Source organism: Pristis pectinata, chromosome 1 (assembly GCF_009764475.1).
Source record: "Pristis pectinata isolate sPriPec2 chromosome 1, sPriPec2.1.pri, whole genome shotgun sequence".
Classification (NCBI taxonomy): domain Eukaryota; kingdom Metazoa; phylum Chordata; class Chondrichthyes; order Rhinopristiformes; family Pristidae; genus Pristis; species Pristis pectinata.
The window spans coordinates 77,158,656-77,181,157 of record NC_067405.1 but is presented as its reverse complement, the minus strand read 5'-3'; the positions used below and the strand labels follow the sequence as shown (position 1 = coordinate 77,181,157).

The 22,502-nt window shown below is 43.4% G+C and overlaps 1 protein-coding gene across 7 annotated transcripts in view; it reads right to left on the bottom strand.

The window, feature by feature from the left end:
- The window catches only part of LOC127573531 (receptor tyrosine-protein kinase erbB-4-like), an 843,473-nt gene that overhangs the window by 263,749 nt on the left and 557,222 nt on the right, over positions 1 to 22,502 (bottom strand). For all 7 annotated transcript variants that reach the window (XM_052021850.1, XM_052021859.1, XM_052021885.1 and 4 more), the window contains exons 8-12: positions 19,837 to 19,950; positions 17,672 to 17,798; positions 12,823 to 12,896; positions 9,968 to 10,058; positions 4,992 to 5,191 (exon numbers count right to left, since the gene is read on the bottom strand). In XM_052021850.1, the coding sequence (XP_051877810.1) occupies positions 4,992 to 5,191; positions 9,968 to 10,058; positions 12,823 to 12,896; positions 17,672 to 17,798; positions 19,837 to 19,950 (606 nt within the window). The remainder of the gene's footprint in view (positions 1 to 4,991; positions 5,192 to 9,967; positions 10,059 to 12,822; positions 12,897 to 17,671; positions 17,799 to 19,836; positions 19,951 to 22,502) is intronic.

Genomic DNA, 22,502 nt, shown 5'->3' with positions numbered 1-22,502 from the left:
ATTTCTACCATGGATGTGTATGCCCATGACAATAAACTTGAGCATGAACTTCCTTTTCTAAGCTGATCTGAAATTTCTTCATCTAGGCTTCAGCAGAATGGAAGAGCAGAAGAGGAAATCTGCTTCTGGTTATGGGGTAGGCGAGTGGGAGTTGGGGTGGTATATGCTGACACTGGGATAAAATGCACCATACCAGAAAATGCACATGTTGGGCAGCTTAGTGTCAAATAAACCTTGACATGGATAAATGCGAGATGATGCTTTGATAGGAAAAGCTGAAACATTATCTCCTCCTTGAAAACTGGGAAACAGAATCAGACAGAAGGGCAACAGGGCTACAAATGAATGCAAACAGCAAGTGTTAAAATCACTCGGCAGGTTAGGCACCATCCGTGGGAAGAGAAACAAGTTACTGTTTTGGGGGGTCTGGACCAGAACTGTTAACTTTGTTTCTTTCTCCACAGATGCTGCCTGACCTGCTGGGTGTTTCTAGTGATTTAGTTTTATTTAACATACAAAATGCTGGAGGAACTCAGTGGGTCAGGCAGCATCTGTGGAGGGAAATAGTCGACGTTTCGCGTCAAGACCCTTCATCTGGAATGATGAAGGGTTTTGACCCAAAATATTGACAGTCCATTTCCGTCCATAGATTCTCCCTGACCCGCTGAGTTTCTCCAGAGCTTTGTGTGTTGCTCCAGATTCCAGCATCTGCAGTCTCTTGTGTCTCCTTTTAGATTTTATTTCAGATCTTCAATATCTGCAGTTTTTTAAAACAGGTTAGCAAAGCAATTAAAAATGCCAACAAAGCACTGGGATTTAGTTCTTGGGATTATTGAATTTTTGTTTCTCTCTCCACAGATGACTGACCTGGTGAGTACTCTGGCATTCTTAGTTTGTATTTCAGAATTCCATCATCTGCAGTTTTTTGTTTTAATATTGAATATGGCGTTGGATTAAAAAAGGACAAAGATACATGTGAGGAAACTGCAGAAAAAAAGGATTTAAAAGGATGGTACAAGATCAGAGAGGAAGGTAGCACAGGCTGGGAATGTTTACTTTCAAAAGCAGAAGACCTAGCTATCTGGTAGGTATTAAAAAATATGAGTTGGTGGAGGGAGCTGTGCAGAGAATCCAAAATCAGAGAATCCATAAATACAAGGCGGTTAATAATGAATTTATCTTTATTCAGTTACCAGAATGCAGAATTCTTGATGATAGGACATAACTGAGGCAAGCAGATGGCTTCCAAAGGAATTCAGACAAGAGCATGAGATAAAAGGGAATAAAAGTGATCAGCTGAAACGTTGAGATGAGGTAGATTGAATGGGAGAAGATTTATGAGGGATTAATTGGATTGTTGGTTTATTTCATTGCTGTAGTTATTCCATGAAGGGGTATGTCATTACATTCTATGCAGCATAATGAAACATCTCAATGTATTCATGTCCTTCAAATTCCCAGTTCAACTACAACAGAGGACTGTTATCTGTTCCAGCTTAAATCCTGATCAATTTACAATGCCCATATCACTGACTACATCACAAGGTAGGTTGCACATCAGTTAAATGTATCAACAATTAATTACACTGGAGTTTTACAGACTATATATGTATACTTAGCATCAGTCATCACTGTAAGCACTTCCTATGTTTTCCTGGAACCAGAATGAACTTCTACTGCTGTGAGAGTGTGACATGGGAGTCCTCAAACTGATATAGAATGATCTCTCGTGTGATTATGTCAATTCTTCTGAAGTTTCAAACCATGGACAGAAACAAAAGTGAGGAAAAATTCTAAACCAATATACGGGTTAGTTTTATATATAGCTTAATTTTGACATGAATTTCTTCAATGTTCCAAGAAAATGGTTAAAATCCAGTGGTGGATCCTTCATGAATTTGTCCTCCACACAATTACTGTAAAATTGCTTTGCTTGGTCTGTACCTGTTAATCTCATGCTCAGAGTAACAATATCTGCATGGCCGAATGCGTTCATGACTGCCATGTCTCTGGATAGTTATTTAAAAACTGGGAATTGCCAGTGGTTTGGGCTCTTTTCCATCAAAACTACTGAACTGGGCATCATATAAGCAATTATAAATAGGCAGAATGTTCCTCACTATTAAAACTCTCATCCCCATACAGTATGTGTCAAATGCCCTAGAATCACAGAGTTAGAGAGCTGTAGAGCACAGAAACAGGCCATTTGCTCGACATGTCCAGCCAACATTTTTAACCATCTACTCTAATCTCACTGAATCTCCGCTGCATTCTCTCCAGCACGATCACATCCCTCCTATAGTATGCCGACCAGAACTGCACTCAATACTCAAGGGTGGCCGAAAAGTGTTTTGCTACATAACATCTCAACTTTTACCTTCTATGCCCTAACCTATGAAGGCAAGCATGCCATATGCCTTCTCCACCATCGTATCTACCTGTGTTCCCTCTTTCAGGGAACTATGGACTTGAACCCCATGGTCTCTCTGTTCATCAACATTCCTTAGTGCCCTACCACTTACTGTATATGTCCTACTCTTATCTCACTTCCTAAAATGTATTGCCTTGCACTTAGAACATAGAACATAACAGCACAGTACAGGCCCTTCGGCCTATGATGTTGTACCGACCTTTTAACCTTCTCCAAGATCAATCAAACCAATCCCTCCCACATACCCCTCCATTTCTCTATCATCCGCGTGCCTATCTAAGAGCCTCCTAAATGTCCCTAATGTACTTGCCTCTACCAGCACCCCTGGCAATGCATTCCACGCATCCACCACTCTCTGTGTAAAAAACCTATCTCTGATATTCCCCTTATACGTTCTTCTAATCACCTTAATATTATGCACCCTCATGTTAGCCATCTCCGCCCTGGGAAAAAGTCTCTGGCTGTCCACTTGATCGATGCCTCTTATCATCTTGAACACTTCTATCAGGTCACCTCTCATCCTCCTTCGCTCCAAAGAGAAAAGCCCTAGCTCGCTCAAACTATCCTCATAAGACATGCTCTCCAATCCAGGTTGCATCCTGATAAGTCTCCTCTGCACACATTATAAAGCTTCCACATCCTTCCCATTGTGAGGTGACCAGAATGGAACACAATGTTCTTAGTGTGGTCTAACCAGTATTTTATAGAGCGCTTGCATCTCTTGAACTCAGTCCCCAGACTAACGAAGGCCAACATGCCATACACCTTTTTAACAACCCTATCAACTTGTGTGGCAACTTTATGAGGGATCTATGGACTTGGACCCCAGATCCCGCTGTTCCTCGACACTGCTAAGAATCCTACCATTAACCCTGTATTCTGCCTTCAAATTCAACCTTTCAAAGTGAATCACTTCACCCTTTTCTAAGTTGAACTCCATCTGCCACTTCTCAGTCCATCTTTGCATCCTATCAATGTCTCGTTGTAACCCTCAACAACCTTCTACATTACCAACACCACTGCCAACCTTCATATCATCTGCAAACTTACTAACCCACCCTTCCACTTCCTTATCCAAGTCATTTCTAAAAATCACAAAGAGCAGAGGTCCCAGAACAGATCCCTGTGGAACACCACTAGTCATCAACCACCAGGCAGAATACGTTCCACCTCCAACCACCCTCTGCCTTCTATGGGCAAGCCAATTCTGAATCCACACAGCCAAGTTTCCCTGGATCCCATCCCTCCCGACCTTCTGAATGTGCCATTCATGGGGAACTTCATCAAATGCCTTACTAAAGTCCATATACACCAAATCCACTGCTCTGCCTTCATCAATGTGCTTTGTCATATTCCCAAAACAACCTCTACATCTCCATTGTGCATTTCCTCGAGTTCATCTGCTCCCAATTTACACTCCTAAATTCCTGCCTAATAGCATCATAATTCCCCCTCCCCCAATTAAAATCCTTGCCAGGATTAAGTTCTATCTGCCGTCACTCTGTCCAACTTTCCATCCAGTCCATATCCTGCCGTAGCCTTAGTCAACCTTCCTTGCCATCCAGAGCACCACCAATTTTCACGTCATCCACAAAAATACTAATCATACCTTCTGGGTTCCACCATGGGGATAAATAGTGATGGTGAGGTGAAGTGGTGGGGGTTGGACCAGGGCAAGAGTGCAAGGTAAGAAAGTGGGTAGTGCTAGGGCACAGCATTCAAACAATACAGTATGCCTCCAAATAGAGAGTGAACAATGAAAATGTACAAAGACAAAATTGAAAGCTCTTTAGTTGAATGCGCATAGCACTCATAATAAGATAGGGGAATTGATAGCACAATAGAAATCAATGTGTCTGACCTCATAGCCATTAAATGCATCTGGCAGCAAAGTGACCAATGTACTCATTTTCTGTTCCAATGCTCATTCCCTGTCCTAGTGCTCACTCCTTGTTCTACAGCTCATTTCATGTTCTGGTGCTCACTCTGTGTTCTATGCTCACTCCCTGTTCGAGTGCTAAGCTAATTCCATGCTCTAGAGTTCACTACTTGATCTAGTGCTCTCTCTTTATTCTAGAGCTCATTCCCTGTCCTTGAGCTCATTCCATGTTCTAGTGCTCACTCCCTGTTCCAGAGATCACTCCCTGTTCTCGAGCTCACTTCCCGTTCTAGTGCTAGCTCTGTGTTCTAGAGCTTCGTCCCTGTTCAAGAGTTCACTCCCTGTTCAAGTGCTCACTCCCTTTTTGATAAGCCTCTGCTCATATAGTACAGAAAACGATATTTAACAGAAAACAGGGAACAACACACAACAGGAAGGAATGAGATGAACAAGAGTGGAGGGGATAATGTCTAACCCGATCTGCTAGGTGGAAATCCCATGGGATTTAGCGAAACATCAGTGTTCCATCCCACCCGATATTACTCTCTGGGTGAGTAAAATTGGACAGAGTGTAAAATCAGCATTTCGCTTGACCCCAACCTATTTCTCCTGGACAGGTTGTGTAAACATTTCTCGGTCCCTGCCAGTGAGGATGCCAGTGCCCTGGCTGGTACAACTTACTGCAGTTCTGTGAGTTCCTGTTGTTCTTTATGACTGGTTTCTGCATGCTGGTTCTGAAGAGGACAGTCCAGTTGACTGTATGATAGTAGCACAGGTTGGGGTTGTCAGACACGTACACATTGCCCGCACTTATTTCCATCAGCGACTGGAAATGGAGGGACGTTATCCACTGCTGCTTCAGAATCAGCAGCGAGATCCCACTGCGGGAGGGAACAGAGATACGGTTAGTTGATCGGAGCACAGGCCCTCTGCCCTCCACCTCCTCTGAACTCTGGCAGGATGCCTCAGTTGGAGACCCTGCCTTCAGCAGTTGTACTGCCTGTCTCTGACCATCCCACGTCAACTATGTCTTGGCAATTGTTGGCCACAGGTGCAACGGTGCACTGATTCCATCTAACCATGTTACCTCCATTCATACTGTGATACTTCTGAATGCACTGGGGATTTAGGAAGTGGTTAGAACTTCAGCCCCTCAGCTCTACAACATAACAACCCCCAACCTATTCATTATCCACTTTGACCACTTTGCATTACAATGAACTTTTTTTGGTTCTAATTCTGTTCTTTCTCATAAAAATTGTGGATAATTATTTTAATTCATTCCTTTCCTGTGAATGCTGCTTATCTGATGCTATATTTCTGTGATGCTGCTGCAAGTAAGTCTTTTCATTGCACCCGTGCATACATGTACTTGTGCATATGACAATAAACTCCACTTTGACTTTGACCTCAATGGCTTCAGACTACCAAGGACCCATTGCACTATCCTCTTGCTGTTCATTCTTGGGATGGTCACATCACTGGCATGGCCATTACTAACTGCCCAAACCTAGTTACACTGAGAAGGTGATCACTGCAGACCATATGTTGAAGGTTCTCCCTCAGTTGGGTAGGGAGTTACAGTACTTTGACTCAGTTACAGTGAAGCAATTTATGTCCAATTTGGGAGGGTGTGTGAGTGGGGAGGAAGCTGAAAATGATGGTGTTCCCATGTGCCTACTCCTCTCGTGAGAGCAGTCTCGTTGCTATGTGGTTCTGGTGGTGGGTTTGTGTGAGATGCTGTCAGACGCATCTTGGCATCAAAAGCACACTCTTTTGTCTGTTTTGTTTTGTGTTGGAGGCCAGGTTCTGGAAGGAAGTCTCTGTCAAAAGAAAGCACTTCACTCCTTACAGTGCATGTGACATTGATTGTGTGAAGCTGCAGGATCTATAAACCCAGGGGGAATAATTGAGACTTAAAACTGGATGTACATGGTGTGATCTTGGCTCTAATCCTTTGAGAAATGCTGAAAAAACCCTGCAATTAAAGTAAGTACTGTAATTAACTGAATTGAGTAAGAAAATACATATTGTGTTGATGCTTCAGCCATACCTCCCCACCTCATCATTTGGTGTCTACATCATTACTTTAACAGTGTGCAACAGCTCAGGGCATTTCCAAAAGGCAGCATGTCATTTTGACATCAGACCCAGTTCTCCAGGGTGCATGTGTGTTGGGGCAATGAAATGATTTCATTGTGTTGGCCGGTTCATCAATGTGTAATTATCCATTCAATGATGGAAGGGGGACAATGTGGCTTTAGAAGGCAACTGTCAAGTGACCCTTTTGGAGATAAAGGCTTGATTCTTGTTTCAATTGATCCTGACTGATTATAGGTATCCTTCCACAGGGAAAGGCTGAATATGAAATGTTTGAAAGCTTGTCATTTTCCTCCTCTTCCTCTAATGATTAGCATTGCCTGGGAATTATTTATAATGCCAGGATCTTAACTCACAAGTGGTTGTTTGTGTCTCCTGTCTCCAACAATCTTAACAGGGTTACGATACATCACAAATGCTTGATGCAGGCATAATATTCCATGGAGTAATTTAAGGGTGGGGTGCATTAGAAAACTCTTCTTCCAATTAATGAGAAAGTTATCAGCAGTAACTTTCCTTTCCCACTGTCTTTCACATAAAAAAACAATTAAAAACTAATATTGTCCACAGGAAGCTAGTGAACCCTCTGTAGTGAAAGTATCATTGCAACATGACACATTTATCTGGACACTTCCTGTTGTAAATGCAGACACATATATTCCTGAGAGCCAGGACATAATGTTTTTAATGTTAACAGACACTTCAGAGTGCTAATAAGCTTGCCTCATTGTCCAGACAGAAAGGTTAGTGATACCTGAACTAAATGTTCTTGAGATAAGAATTGCTCCATGTGCACTGTGGGCAATAATGCTTCACATTATCCATCACTTTTAAAATTCAATTCCATTGTGGAACCAAATCTTAGAAGCAGAATAGTTTGCATACATGTGGCTATGCTGACACAGGAGACTGCAGATGCTGGAATCTGGAGCAACACACAAAGCGCTGGAGGAACTCAGTGGGTCAGGCAGCATCAAAGGAGGGAAATGGACAGTCAACGTTTCGGGTTGAGACCCTTCATCTGGACTCATGTGTCTGGATCTGGATCTGTGATTATGTTGCTTATAAAGGAACTGATGGCATCGTGGCCAAGTTTGCAGACGATACCTGATAGGTGGAGGGACAGGTAGTGTCGTGGAGGCATGGAGTCTGCAGAAGGATTTGGACAGATTCCGAGAGTGGGCAAAGAAGTGGCAGATGGAATATAGTGTAGGGAAGTGTGGGGTTATGCACTTTGGGAGGAAGGATAAAGGTGTAGACTATTTTCTAAATGGGGAGAGAATTTAGAAATCAGAGCTGCAAAGGAACTTGGGAGTCCTAGTTCAGGAATCCTTTAAGGTTAACTTGTAGTTTGAATCAGTAGTAAAGAAGGCAAATTCAATGTTAGCATTCATTTCAAGAGGACTAAAATATGAAAGCAAGGATGTACTGCTGAGGCTTTATAAGGCGGTGGTCAGATAGCATTTGGAATATTGTGAGCAATTTTGGGCCTCGTATCTAAGGAAAGATGTACTGACCCTGGAGAGGGTCCAGAGGAAGTTCACAAGAATGACCCTAGGAATGAAAGGCTTAACATATGAGGCACGTTTGGTGTCTCTGGGCTTGGGCTCGATGGGAGTTCAGAAGGATGACAAGGGATCTCATTGAAACCAACTGAACACTGAAAAGCCTGGATAGAGTGGATGCAGAGAGGATGTTTCCATTAGTAGGAGAGTCAAGGATCCGAGGGCACAGCCTCAGAATAAAGGGATGTCCCGTTAAAAATAAGATGAGGAAAAATTTCTTCAGCCAGAGGGTGGTGAATCTATGGAATTTGTTGCTACAGGGGGCTGTGGAACCCAAGTCACTGAATGTATTTAAAGCAGTGATTGATAGGTTTTTGATTGGTAAGGGGGTTAAGGGTTATGGGGAGAAGGTGGGAGAATGGGGCTTAAAAAAATCAGCCATGATTGAATGGCAGAGCAGACTTGATGGGCTGAATGGCCTAATTCTGCCCCTATATCTTATTGTCTTATGCTTGTTTAGTTCCTGTGACAAGGATAAATTACACCATGCAAGTGACCTATTCAATAAGCACTCCCTCACCCCATTTGTTCACTTTGATCAAAGGACCACCCCTTGCTCCGTCTCATTCATTTCTAGGCCATCAAAACTGTAGGACTCTTTATCCCACTCCATTCTGATACCCTCACCACCACCTCCTCCAAACACCTTCCTCTTCCCCCTGCAATTTAAAACTTACAGCATCACTGGATGAACCACACCCTGAGTTATATCCTTTCCTTTTGCATCATTCCATGACTGAGATATAGTCGTGTGCAACTGATAATGTACAGGGCAGCCCAGGGTAATAACTGCCCCAGGCACTGACCACAGGACATTGGTATAGCAAGAGTGATTCCTGAAATTAAAAAAAAATGCAGTTTCTGTTTACTTCTCCAGGGGAAGTGAAGGTGTCTTATTTTTGTATGCTGACTGGAAATAAGTCTACCACACCCAAAAGAACTGAATATGCCTCAACCCTTAAACTGCCTGTGGTTACTTTAACTTTATGGGCTGTTTGGTTTTGAAGCATTGTTAAGAAAGGTCTATGCTGCATCAAAACAGGAACTGCTGATACTGACAACAGAAATCATATGCTGGAAGTCTGAAAAAAAAATTAAATGGAAGCTTGCAGCAGGTTAGGCAGCATCCGGGGAGAAAGAAACAAAGTTATTGTTTCAGGTTGGGGACCATCATCAGTTCTGAGCAAGGGTTTTCGATGGAGAAATAATTGGTATTTGGTAGTTGGTTTGTTATTGTCACATGTACTGAGAAACAGTGAAAAACTTTGCGAGCCATCCAGACAGATCATTTCAAACATAAGTACATTGAGATAGTACCAAAGGTAAAGCAATAATAGGATACAGAATGTAGAGTTACAGTTACAGAGAATGTGCAGTGCGGGTAGATAAGTAAGGTGCAAGGGCCATAATGAGGTAGACTGAGTTCCCTTCAGGAGTCTTATAACAGTGGGATAGAAGCTGTCCTTGAGCCTGGTGGTATGTGTTCCGATGCTTCTGTATCTTCTGCCCAATGGAAAGGGGGAGAAGAGGGAATGACCAGGGTGGGAAGGGTCTTCGATTATGTTGGCTACTTTCCCGAGGCAGTGGAAAGTCTAGGTGGAGTCAGTGGAGGGGAGGCTGGTTTTTATGATGGACTGAGCTGTGTCCACTACTCTCTGCAATTTCTTGCCGTCTATTCATATTGCTAACCAGAATGTGCTACAGTTTAAAAAATTATCAGGGGTGGGTATTTAGTTTCTTGCTAAGATACATGCATCATCAGTGTCCACATTTATTACCCAACTGCTAAGTACTGGGATGGGGCTGGGATCCATGTAGAAAGGGATAACTTTGTTTATGTGGCAACAAATTTCATGATCATTTTAAACGGAATTATTGAATTTAATGATAGAATTTACCAAGGCGGGATTAAAGCACAAATTCGGATGGCTTAGCCCAGGAGTGTAACACCCAGAGTGGTTTATATAGTTAACAGATAAAGATTTAACTTACCTGTACAGACTCCGGCCACCTATTGTCACTAGGTTAGCAAACACGTTGAAATCTGTCATATTTCTTGGCCATGACTGAATATTCAAAAAACCTAGCAAAAAAAAAGCCCCAATAAAGGAAAATCATTACATTGTTTAGGTAACATGTTTGTTCAGTGTATGTGCGTATTCATAGACTAGGCAGCACCAATATCAATTGGTATTTGGCGCAGCTCTTCTACTTTCTCTGCAAGCAATGCTGCTTACAATTCACTATCTTGTCCCTAACAGTCACAGTGCTGAAGACAGCAGATGGATTAGAAGTCAGTGGATATTCAGTGGTACAAGATAGTACTCTTGAAAAGTGTCTAGAAATGTGAATGGGCGACAGAGCCATTGCAAGCTGCATGAATATATAAAATGTAGCAGCAGTTGGGGAAAAAAATTCCCCTTTGTTTGTGCTGTCACGTACAACTGAATAGTGGATTATGTTGCATTGTGTCTGCATCTCCTATCCACATGTCTCTGAGAAAATCAATGAAGTGAAGTGTGTTTTACTGTAGGTGCTGAATAGAATCACTGGCTACTGCAGTGTAGAGGGAGACCAGTCAGCCCATTGTGCTCCTTCAAAGATCCATCCAATCCTCCCCCGGCTCCCTCCCACTGACCTGCAGTTTATCATGTTTTAAGTGTCTGTCCAACTCTCGTTTGAAAATTATAACTGAATCTCATTTCATCACTTTTTCTGGGCACGAATCAGATCATAACAACTTGTGGAAATAAACTGGTTCTATGTTTGCTGACAGTTTGACTCTCTGTTCTCCTGTTACTGATCCATCAAGCACTGCCTGAATATGCAGAGGGAAGTACAACTGGCTGCAACATTCTCCCACACATTATGAATTTCTTCTCCAAAGCACACTCCTGACTTGGGAATGTTTGGTGTTATTGAACAATAGTTCCTAACCTTTTGAACAAGACCCCAGTTGTCCACATACAATAAAATATGCAGATTGCCCCACCATAAAGCATTTGACAAGGTTCCACGTGGTAGGCTTCTTCAGAAGGTCAGAGGGCATGGGATCCAGGGAGGCTTGGCCGTGTGGATTCAGAATTGGCTTGCCTGTAGAAAGCAGAGGGTTGTGGTGGAGGGAGTGCATTCAGATTGGAGGGCTGTGACTAGCGGTGTCCACAAGGATCAGTTCTGGGACCTTTACTTTTCATAATATTTATTAATGACTTGAATGAGGGGGTAGAAGGGTGGGGTAGCAAGTTTGCAGACTACATAAAGGTCAGTGGTGTTGTGAATAGTGTGGAGGACTGTTGAAGATTGCAGAGGGATATTGATAGGATGCAGAGCTGGGCTAACGAGTGGCAGATGGAGTTCAATCCGGAGAAGTATGAGGTGGTACACTTTGGAAGGACAAACTCCAAGGCGGAGTACAAGGTTAATGGCAGGATTCTGGGTAGTGTGGAGGAGCAGAGGGATCTGAGGGTTCATATCCACAGACCACTGAAAGTTGCCTCACAGGTGGATAGGGTAGTTAAGAAAGCTTATGGGATGTTAGCTTTCATAAGTCGTGGGATCGAGTTTAAGAGCCGCAAGGTAATGATGCAGCTCTACAAAACTCTGGTTAGATCACACTTAGAGTACTGTGTCCAGTTCTGGTCGCCTCATTCTAGGAAGGATGTGGAAGCTTTGGAAAGGATGCAGAGGAGATTTACCAGGATGCTGCCTGGTTTGGAGAGTATGGATTATGAGGAGAGACTAAGGGAGCTAGGGCTTTACTCTTTGGAGGGAAGGAGGATGAGGGGAGACATGATAGAGGTATACAAAATATTAAGAGGAATAGATAGACAGCCAGTGCCTCTTTCCCAGGGCACCAATGCTCATTACAAGAGGGCATGGCTTTAAAGTAACAGGTGGGAAGTTCAAGGGAGATATCAGAGGGATTTTTTTACCCAGAGAGCGGTATGTGCATGGAATGTGCTGCCTGGGGTAGTGGTGGGGGCAGGTACGTTGGTCAAGTTCAAGAGATTGTGAGATAAGCATATGGAGGAATTTAAAATAGGGGGATATGTGGGAGGAAGGGGTCTTAGGCATGGTTTAAAGGTCGGCACAACATGGTGGGCCAAAGGGCCTGTATTGTGCTGTACTGTTCTATGGTTCTATAAACACCTGACAATGCCTCTCTCCTTTTAAAGATTTGAGACTGTCTCAGGGATTCATGGATACAACTAGTAGCTCCACAGCCAGGCCAGTGAACCTACCTGGTACATTTTGATTTACTTTAATTTTTTTGAGAATTTTCTAACTAAACTATCACAATATTATTAAAACCCCACCTATAATGTTTGAAACCCTGCATTCCCCCTCAAGGGGGTCACACAATCCAGGTTGGGAACCACCTCTTGTCTGCACTTGTATCAAAGAGGTTGTTTCTGTGGCTGCAAGCTTCCTGGTATTACATTGGAAGGGCTCAAACAAAAACCTTGGTCAGAGTGCAATAGCACACACCATGTGCTTACAGTTAAAGGGACTTGTAAGAACAGTAGCATTGATCCAGGGCACAGGACTCAAATATGTGAACTTAGAGAAACCGTAAAGAATTCTGGAAGAAGCAAGATCATTGAGCAAATCACTTTGATCCTTGCAACAATACAGTTGTTGACCGGTTATTAAAGAAGGACACAGGAGTGGTTCTATCAATGGACAAAACAAACAATTAGATGCTTTCCCATGGAAAGAATAGATTGAGGGCCATGTTGAACTGGCAGGGTTCATCAACAAAAATATTACTTATTTTCTAATAAATGTAGTTTCACTGTGTCACAAATTGGTTTGAAAGTTTATAAACTGGAATATGTTTTCACTACCTGTTATCTCTCGGACTGTCCGAAAGACGTTCAGTTTTTCAGGATCCAAAGCCTCGATGTTATGATAGGGGTCCCTGGAAAGAAAAAAACATCTGGCTTAGTTCAACTCCAGCATCTTGTCAAGCCCAGGGCTGCTTTTCAATGGAGACACAAGTGACTGCAGATGCTGGAATCTGGAGCAAAACATGAAGTGCTGGAGGAACTCAGAAACAGTCAACTGTCTACTTCCCTCCATAGATGCTGTCAGACCTGCTGAGTTCCTCCAGGACTTTGTGTGCTGCTTTCCAATGGAGTTCTTGAGCGTGCAAGCACATCACAGCACGGCCTGACCCGTGGCATTCTGTCTTCTGGAGTGGTTACTGGACAGTGACCAGGAACAGTAATCTTGCCCCTCTCTGTGTTCAGACATTCCCAGATGACAAAGGTGGTGTCCATTCAACTCATCAAGTCTACAATGGCCCTGAAGTAATCGCATCAACCCCATTCCCCCACTTACTTCCCTACAACCTATTCTCATGCCGATTCACAACCCCCTGATTCTCTCACCACCCACCTACATCAGGAGTAATTTACAGGTTAAACTGGCCATCTCGTGAAATCAGGACTTGAAAAATTTGTCAAGTTAAACATGGTTTCCAAGATGTGGGCAAAACCTTTTTGAATGTGAGCTCAGGGGGCATTGAGACCAGGACTATGGTCATGTGTTGGCTGGCTCAGGTTAGGTGAGGCAGTTCTTTTTGTTCGGGGACATAGTGTTTTACTAAAAAGCTGCATCTTATTTCCTGGAGCAACACACAAGATGCTGAAAGAACTTAGTGAGTCAGGCAGCATCTACGGATGGCAATGGACAGTCGACATTTTGGGCCAAGAGCCTTCATGTGGACTGAAAGACAGAGGGGAGATAGCCAGTGTAAAGAGGTGTAGGGAAGGAGTGGAGCAAGAGATGGCAGGTGATAGGTGGATCTAGGTGAGGGAGGTGGGGGATGATGGGTGGATCTAGGTGAGGGAGGTGGGGGGTGATCGGCAGATGCAGGAGAGGGGAGAGTGGGAATGGTACCAGAAGCTGGGAGGTGATAGGTGGAAGTGACAAAGGGCCGAAGATGATTGAATCTGATAGGAGAGGACGGTGGGGCATGGAATGAAGGAAGGGAGATGGGGAGGGGAACTGGTGGGAGGAGCATGTGGGTGACGGGCAGATGGAGAGGGTGGGGGAGGGGAAAGACATGGGGTGATGGCAGCTGGTGGCTCAGGTGGAGATAGATAAAAGAAAAGTAGGGGTAAAGGGACAGGGGTGAGCAGTTATTGTAAGTTTGAAAATTCGATGTTCATCCTGCCAGCTTGTAGGCTGCCCAGACAGAATATAAGGTGTTGTACCTCTAGTTTGCATTTACTTTCTAGTGCTGACCAAAACATAAGCAGATTTAATGACTTTGCAAATGTTTGTGGAAGGATTTATACTCACAACTTCTCTTGTTCCTTTGCCATAACCACACCTATTGTGCCAAACTATTGCCACATACTACACAAGAGAAATATTGATTGACTGGGTATGAATTACTCCCAAATTACTATCTCTACAACATAATGTAAGTCTCTCAGCAGGCTGGGAATTGAGTATGGATCACGAATGACAGGAGATAATTGCCCCTTACATCACTTGCCTGGTGGCTGGAGACTGAAGTCTGTCAGAGTTAATTTAAAATCTGAGCTTTCAATTATTTAAAATGTGGCTGCATTAAATTATCCCTGATTTGTCGATCTAACACTTCTGCTTCAATTTCCTGGCCAAAAAGAAAAATGAAGCTCATGGAGTCCGATTTAATTTTTGTTTTCCAATTATTTGGGATGGAGCATGGGATTCAGAAAGCTTCAGTACAACAATGCACAGCCCTTGATTTGGAGGGTTGGCTTGGATTAGATGAGGTGGTGCCTAATCTGGAGCCACTGCACGAAATCTGTCTGCCTCACACTGGACATTTGGGGCAATTACAATGCCAAAATCTCACTCAGTCAAGACTTCCAATTTGGACTGAGCAGCTCTAGGGACAGCAGAGACTGAGTCATGGAATCATCCAGAATGGAAACAGATCCTTCGAGTCCATTGCCAACCATCAAGTACTCATTTATACTCATTCCATTTTGTTCTTCCCACAGTCCCATTAATTACCCCACCCCCAGATTCTACCACTCACCTACACTCTAGGAGTAATCCACAGTGACCACTGAACCTACCAGCCCACGCGTCTTTGGGAAATGGAAACCCACCGAGAATGTGCATCCTCACAAATAGCACCAGAGGTCAGGATTGAAACCAGGTCGCTGGAGCTGTGAAGCAGCAGCTCTGTCAGCTGAACCACCGTGCCTTCGATTGGGGCACAGATTTCAAAATATTATGTGACCAACTCCAGGGGCAATACCAGTGGAGGGCAAGACATTTTTGATGGATATACTGGCCTTCACTGCCTCACCCCCATCCATGCAGTCTCTTGATCAAGGTTACCTTCAGGAGTGAGTTAGCAAATGCACAGGATGATAGAAATTTCTAATGTTCTTACAAAATGGTGGTTGACGCTTAGTGAGTTGTTAATGTTAAAATCTGAGACTGACAGATTATTGTTAGTCCAAGTTATTAAATGAAGTGGGGATTTCACAATGAATGAAGATTTACCAGAATGTTGCCAGGAACTGAGGGACTGGGTTACAGTGAATGGTTGGGCAGGCTTGGACTTTATTCCTTGGAGCATAGGAGGCTGAGGGGTGACCTTATAGAGGTGTATAAAATCATGAAGGGCATAGATAGGGTGAATGTACAGTCTTTTTCCCAGGGAAAGGGAAGCAAAAACTGGAGGGCATAGGTTTAAGGTGAGAGGGAAAAGATTTGAAAGGGACCTGACCTGGAAGGGGGCAACTTCTTCACACAGACAGTGGTGCATGTATTGGAACAAGCTGCCAGAGGAAGAGGTTGAGGCAGGTACAATAACAACATTTAAAAGATACTCGACCAGGTACATGGATAGGAGAGATTTAGTGGGACATGGGCCTAACTCAGGCCAATGGGACTAGCTTAGATGGATATCATGGCCAGTATGGACCAGTTGGGTCTTAGGATCTGTTTTCATGCTATGTTACTTTATGACTCTGTGACCTGGAACTTCACTCCTAATCGGTAACACTGAACGTGTCATAAAGCAGCAGCATTGTGTTGAACTGCTTCTGAAATGCAGCTCCATTTAAATCAATAGAACTAAACCACTTGAGTAATTCCTGGGATGGGAATTAGATGAGGTGAGAATGGGACAACTTGGCCTCTTGAGTTTAGAAGAATAAGAGGAGATTTTATTGAAAAATAGAAAGTTCTGACAGGGCTCGACAGGACAAGGATGATGTGAGGTGGTTAGAATAAGGGGGTCATAGTCTCAGATTTTCGAGCAAAGAATTTGGGACTGAAGTGAGGAGAAATTTCTTCAAAGAGTGACGAACCCGTGGAATTCTCTACCACAGAGGAGTCCAAGTCACTGAATACGTGAAAGAAGGGAATTATCTATTTATTATCTGGAGTTTAATTTTAGGCACAAAAGGCATCAAAGGGCCTTGGCAGAGAGTGGGAATACGGTAGTGAGATACGGGATCAGCCATGATTGTATTAAATGGCAGAAGAGATTTGAAGGGCCGAAAGGCCTACTTATGCTCTTATTTTCTCTGGTTTTGCACTTCAGAAGTACAATGCAATGTGCCAATGCTTCTACTTAGACTGAATGAGTGGGGATTAATTTCCAGCCAAATAACTGTCTCTTCTAACATCAGCATATCAGCAATATCTCCACCTAGTGCAGTCACCTCCTGCAGTGGCACATCAAGTAACATCAGGAGTGACATTAGGGTCACACAGACAGGGTATGTCAGTTGACTCTTTGATCTGTTCCAACATTTAATGGGAATATGGTTAACCTGTGATCAAGATCTTAACATCCACCTTTCCCCATTTCATTTAATAACTTTGATGAACAAAAACCCATTAATCTCAGATCTTAAAATTAATTACTAAGTATTGACCAACATTTTGTAAGATGGTTACAAATTTCATTTTCTAATTTCACTTCTGAAAACTTCAACCTTGCAGGCGGTGCCCAACCAGTGGAAATTGTTCCCCTCTACCTATTGGCCAAGATTGTGTCAGGAGCTGGGCTCAGCATCACCCTGAAGGATTCATTCCTGGACCCTGGCACTCAGGTGGGTGTCAGCAAATCCACCAGAGCCTACTGTTACTGAAGCCCACCAAACCTTTGCATTTAATTGCAATTCATTGGTGCCAAAGGCAGATTGTTCTTACAGTCCCAACATTTAGAACAAGGGAAAGAAACCAAGCAAGGAAGTGAGGCAATAATCAGAATAAATGGGGTAACAATTGGTCTTGAGTGGTTGACAAGACACCTGGTGACACTGATCACCCACTTTATCCTGCCACATATTTAATTGTAGTGATTTCAAAAGAACTGAACAATATAACAGGTGGCAGATTCTGCACTTCTCAAGAGACATTGACCTGTGATGTTACTTCAGCCTCTCTCTCCACAGATGCTGCCTGATGCACTGAGAATCCCCAACATTTTCTGCTTTTATTTCAGATTTTCAGCACCTGCAGTTTTCTGCTTTTTGATTTCTGTACTTCCCATGTTTATCTACCACTCACTCTGACTTCAGCCTCAAAACCTACCTCACATTTTGCACCATTTAAAGTTGAAAGCTTTGCCACAAACTGTTGGGCTTTTTGTTAACAGTTTATAAGTCTCGCACTGAACATTTGTGCCCTCCAGAATGAGGACTGTGCCAGGACTCCTGTGGTACTTACCCCTCAATGCCAGTAATGAGGAAGATAAGGTTTCCGTTGATTTTGGTGCAGTTTGTAAACTTGCCAATGTTGCTCGAGTCCACAGTTTTCGCCATCTGCAAACTTCCAGTTCCAATGCCATCACAAGCTGTGAAAGGAGAGCAAGAAGGACATGGTCATGGATCAATGTGTTGGAATGTGAAGTACACAGGAGGGCTTTATTTTCTGAACGTAGTTTTCCTCACAACATAGAAGGAGGCCATTCACCTCATCGAGTCTATGCTGGCTCTCAGGGCAATTCTATACCCCCTTTTATTTCCCTATAAATATTCTTTTTTGCATCCCCACCAATTCCCTCTTGATTCTTCTGCTCCTGTTACACAAAGGGGCAATTTACAGCAGCCAATTAACCTCCCAACACATCTTTGGGATGTGAAAGGAAACTGGAGCACCCAGGGAAAACACACACGCAGTCACAGGGAGGATGTGCAAATTCCACACAGACAATAGTACAGGTCGGGATTGAACCCCGGTCTCTGTGGCTGCAACGTAGCAGCTCCACCAGCTGTGTGCTTAGAGATTAACTTCAATCTCCTAATATTTATCTTATGTTATAAGGCTCTTGAATGGACCTCTTGTACTTTGACCTCACAGCTACCTCATCAAGGCCTTGCAGCTTATTGTATACCTGCACTGTACTTTCTCGGTAACTCTAACACTTTATTTTGCATTCTGTTATTGCTTTTCCCTTTGTACTACCTCAATGTACTTATATTTTGAAATGATCAGTCTAGATGGCATGCAAAACTAAGTTTTTCACTGTATCTTGGTACATGTGACAATAATAAACCAATTCCAAATTCTAAGTTATGTTGAAACACTTTTTCCTCCAGATTCCCTGCCTTCTTTTCACTAAAAGGTTTTGGTTATGTACGGACAGATGTCCCAAACCATTGCTCACACTACCCGAGGTCTAAATTGAAGCATTTTAATCTATTGCTTCTTCTTTCTGTTGTCAACTTTGCATTTCCTTTTCCTTTGCTTTTTTCTCTCCTTTTTACTGTCAAAAGGTATCAATTCTTGCAGCAAAGCATCCATTTCCTTCATATCTAGACGAAGACATTTGTCATTCCACCCTCTGTGGATCTACACACTATGTGCTTTCTTTAGGCAGTTCCCTGGGTGCTCCCAGGAGCTGACCCATGGTCCAGCTTTTGTTTCCTTTGCCCGGAAGCACAGTCACCAATTACACCGCTCTGCTGCCTCAGCTAGGATGAACTGACTTAAACATGGGATTGCCAGTTCACTTTGACCCTCGGCACAACATTTACCTTCAGCTGTCGATCCACCGTTGGCTGTGCTTCAGCTTTTCTTATCACCATACCAGTAACCCATCTGTGTAAGTACCCGAAATGTCCACCAGCAATTAATGAGTGGCTCACTGCTTGGTCAGAAGCTACAGTTCAACCCCACTCTCCCACTTCAATCCCTCAAATCAATGTCACTTGAGAATATTTAGCATCACAACCATTGTCCTGGGCGAGAGTCCTGGATTGTGGGAGAGTGAGTGGTGATCTTATTGAAACATATAAGATCCTGAGGGGGCAAAAAAGGGTAGATGTTGTGATAATTCCACTAGTGGAAGAGCCTTGAATGAGGGGACATAGTTTCAGGATATGGGGTGTTCATTTAAAACTGAGGTGGGAGAGAATTTCTTCTTGCAGAGGGTGGTGAATCTCTGGAGGATAGATTACTTGGTAGTTAAAGTGGAGGCAGATTGAAAGATCAGGTAATTGAGGGCTATAAGGCACAGAAGAGGAGATGAGACATGGGGCAAATCAACCATATTGAATGTGGGTCAGGCTTGAGGGGCCGAGTGGCCTACTCTTGCTCCTATTTTCTTGTGTTCTTGTGGTTGTTCCTAGTTCTGACCTCTTGGGACCATTGAAGTTAGAGTTTGGCTCAACTTACTGAACTCTTGGTAGCTCAGGCACAAGGCTGGGGATCCTGAAGCTCATGTACCATGTAGGAAGTCAGTGGTTTCTGGGAAAAGGAGATCAGGGTCTTATAGGGATAATTTCAGCCTTCATTGTCATGTTTATAGAAACCTCACATCTGACACAGGGTGATATACGCTGGTACTTTCTGGTCGAGGGCGGGTGGAGCTACAACAAAGTGGACATTACCTTTTGGACAAATGTCCGTGCAGGGCTTGCATACTTTGATTCCATTTTCTTCCACTTCCATCTTGTTGCTGGGGCACGCCCGTACGCAGGAGCTGTGATCCACTACAAAGTTATCTGCAAGGAGAGAATGAATGTTTCTGGCTGTTTAATCTGTTGAAGCCCATCGTCCAGCAAATTCAGTGGAAGTACAAGACCGACCACCCCTCAACCACTCATCACTGCCATGCCATTCTGACTGAAAGCCTGAGGGACCACACCCAATATTATCACACTGTACCTCCACCCATCAACACCTTCCTCCATTTCCATGTCCACCATTACACACCAATGCCGAAGCTGTGCACTAGGCACGTCTCCACCTACCATATGCTCTGAACATCCTGTCCTGGGTTAACTGAATATCCAGTGCATTCAACACTGTGTTTTGGCCACCAGCTCCATCATCATTACATCAGTTCAGCAGCACCTATGTACCAGTGTAAGTAGGGAGAAGCACTCCATATCACATTTTCTATCCCTTTGCTGTCAATATGTACTGTATTTTGGGCTCAATTTCTGTTTCATTTTGGCAGAATATTTTCCAATTTAACTGGATTTTTTTAAGCTTTTTAATGTTGTTTACTGGTAACTATCATTGGTGGTGAATGTCAATAGTAGGGGCAATTCTCTGTATGCTGTATGGGAAGAGGATGTGAGTCAGCAGGCCCTATCCCTGAATCCCAATCCCATCAATCAATGGGGGATTCTACCCCTTAAATATTTTATATTCAAGTCTTTTGCATGCACAGGGGAAGCAAGCTGGACTTTTACTGGTTGTTGGAAGAGGGAATTATAGTCCTCTAAAGCTGGGACTTCATACTGTGCAATGGAAATTAACATGCTAATGCCCCTACGAGAGTCCTAATGACATTAAGATCTTCCAGTTCTGATGAAAGGTCACTGACCTGGACTGTTCTCCCTCCACAGATGCTGGCTGACCTGCTGAGTACCATAGAACCATAGAACCATACAGCACAAAACAGGCCCTTCGGCCCACCATGTTGTGCCGTCCATCAAATCACCCTCACACTATCTAACCCTTTCCTCCATGTGCCTATCCAACAAACTCTTGAACCTGTCCAATGTATCTGCCTCCACCACCACCCCAGGCAGTGACCATGACCTTAGTTATAGAGTCATCAAATCATACAGCACAGAAACAGCCCTTCAGTTCACTCAGTCCACACTGACCATCAAACACCCATTACATTAATCGCAATTCATTCCCCCCACATTCCCATCAAATCCCCCCAGATTCTACCACTCATCTACACACTAAGGGAAATTTGCAGTGGCCAATTAACCTAACAACTGGCACGTCTTTTGGGATGTGGGAGCAAACTGGAGCACCTGGAGGAAACCCACGTGGTCACGGGGAGAACATGTAAATTCTGCACAGACAACACTGGTCAGGCTGGAACTTGGGTTGCTGGAGCTGTGAGGAAGTGGCTTGACCAGCTGCGCGCTGCATTGCCTTGTGTTGAACCATCACACAGCAACCACGAGATTGCCTATTTCCACAAGTAATGGAGAGCCACAAACTCGTAATCAAAAGACATGAACTCTCAGAAATATGCCTTTAAGAAGTGTGTTGCTCCAGATTCCAGCATCTGCAGTCTCGTGTCTCCATTTTGAAGCCACACATGCATGACTGGCAGTTTTGCAATTCTCCCTATATCTGAAGAATAAAACTACTCTGTGACAAAAGAATGAATATCTGCACCTCTCCCCAGCACCCTTCCCATAATGGTGCAGTTAGTGAGGGGAGTGGACAGTCCAGTTGGCAGCAGCCAGCTCCTTCAGCAGGAACAGATGAGCTAAGACCTGAAGAAATCATGACTGAGAGGAAATCCATCGGTGGGAGTGCACTGTGACACACAGCAACCTCCACACAAGCCTGCAATTTGTTTTACTTGATGGATTTAGTCAAGAATCAATGTTTTTATCAGTTGCATAAAACAAAGATTGATCATAAATTGATAACAGGGAGACAGATTCTCAAGATGACACCGAGTTGATCCCAGTTCCTGTGAGACTGTATACTGTTTGATCTGGGAGGTTTCAAATGAAATACACAGCAGATAAATACACAGACAAATACACGGACATATACATAGGCACACGCAAATAATGATACACATGGTTACATAAAGGTACACTCAAACACACAGGACATGCATACACAAACACACAGGCACACACAAACACATGCACACACATACATAAAGACACACATATCAGATTGAAGGACACAGGTGAACATAAAGACACGAATGCACACACTTATATCTGAATATACATACACATGCACATGCACACACAGATATAAATGCAGACACAAACATGTTTACATACAGACACAGGCATAAAGGTAAACATATGTACAGAAACAAGCATAGGCATACAGATAGAAGCATAAATACACACACTTTCAGTTGAACACATACAAATACACACACATTCATATAGACGAGCGCAATCACACTGTTACCAAGTAAATCATTATTTTAATATTCTTGACTACCTAAAGATAGGCTTTCGAAAGATGGGATTTTGAGGGGTTGAGAAAAGAGAGAACAGGAGAGACAATATGGGAGGCAAAATTGAGAAATGGGTAAACCAGAAGG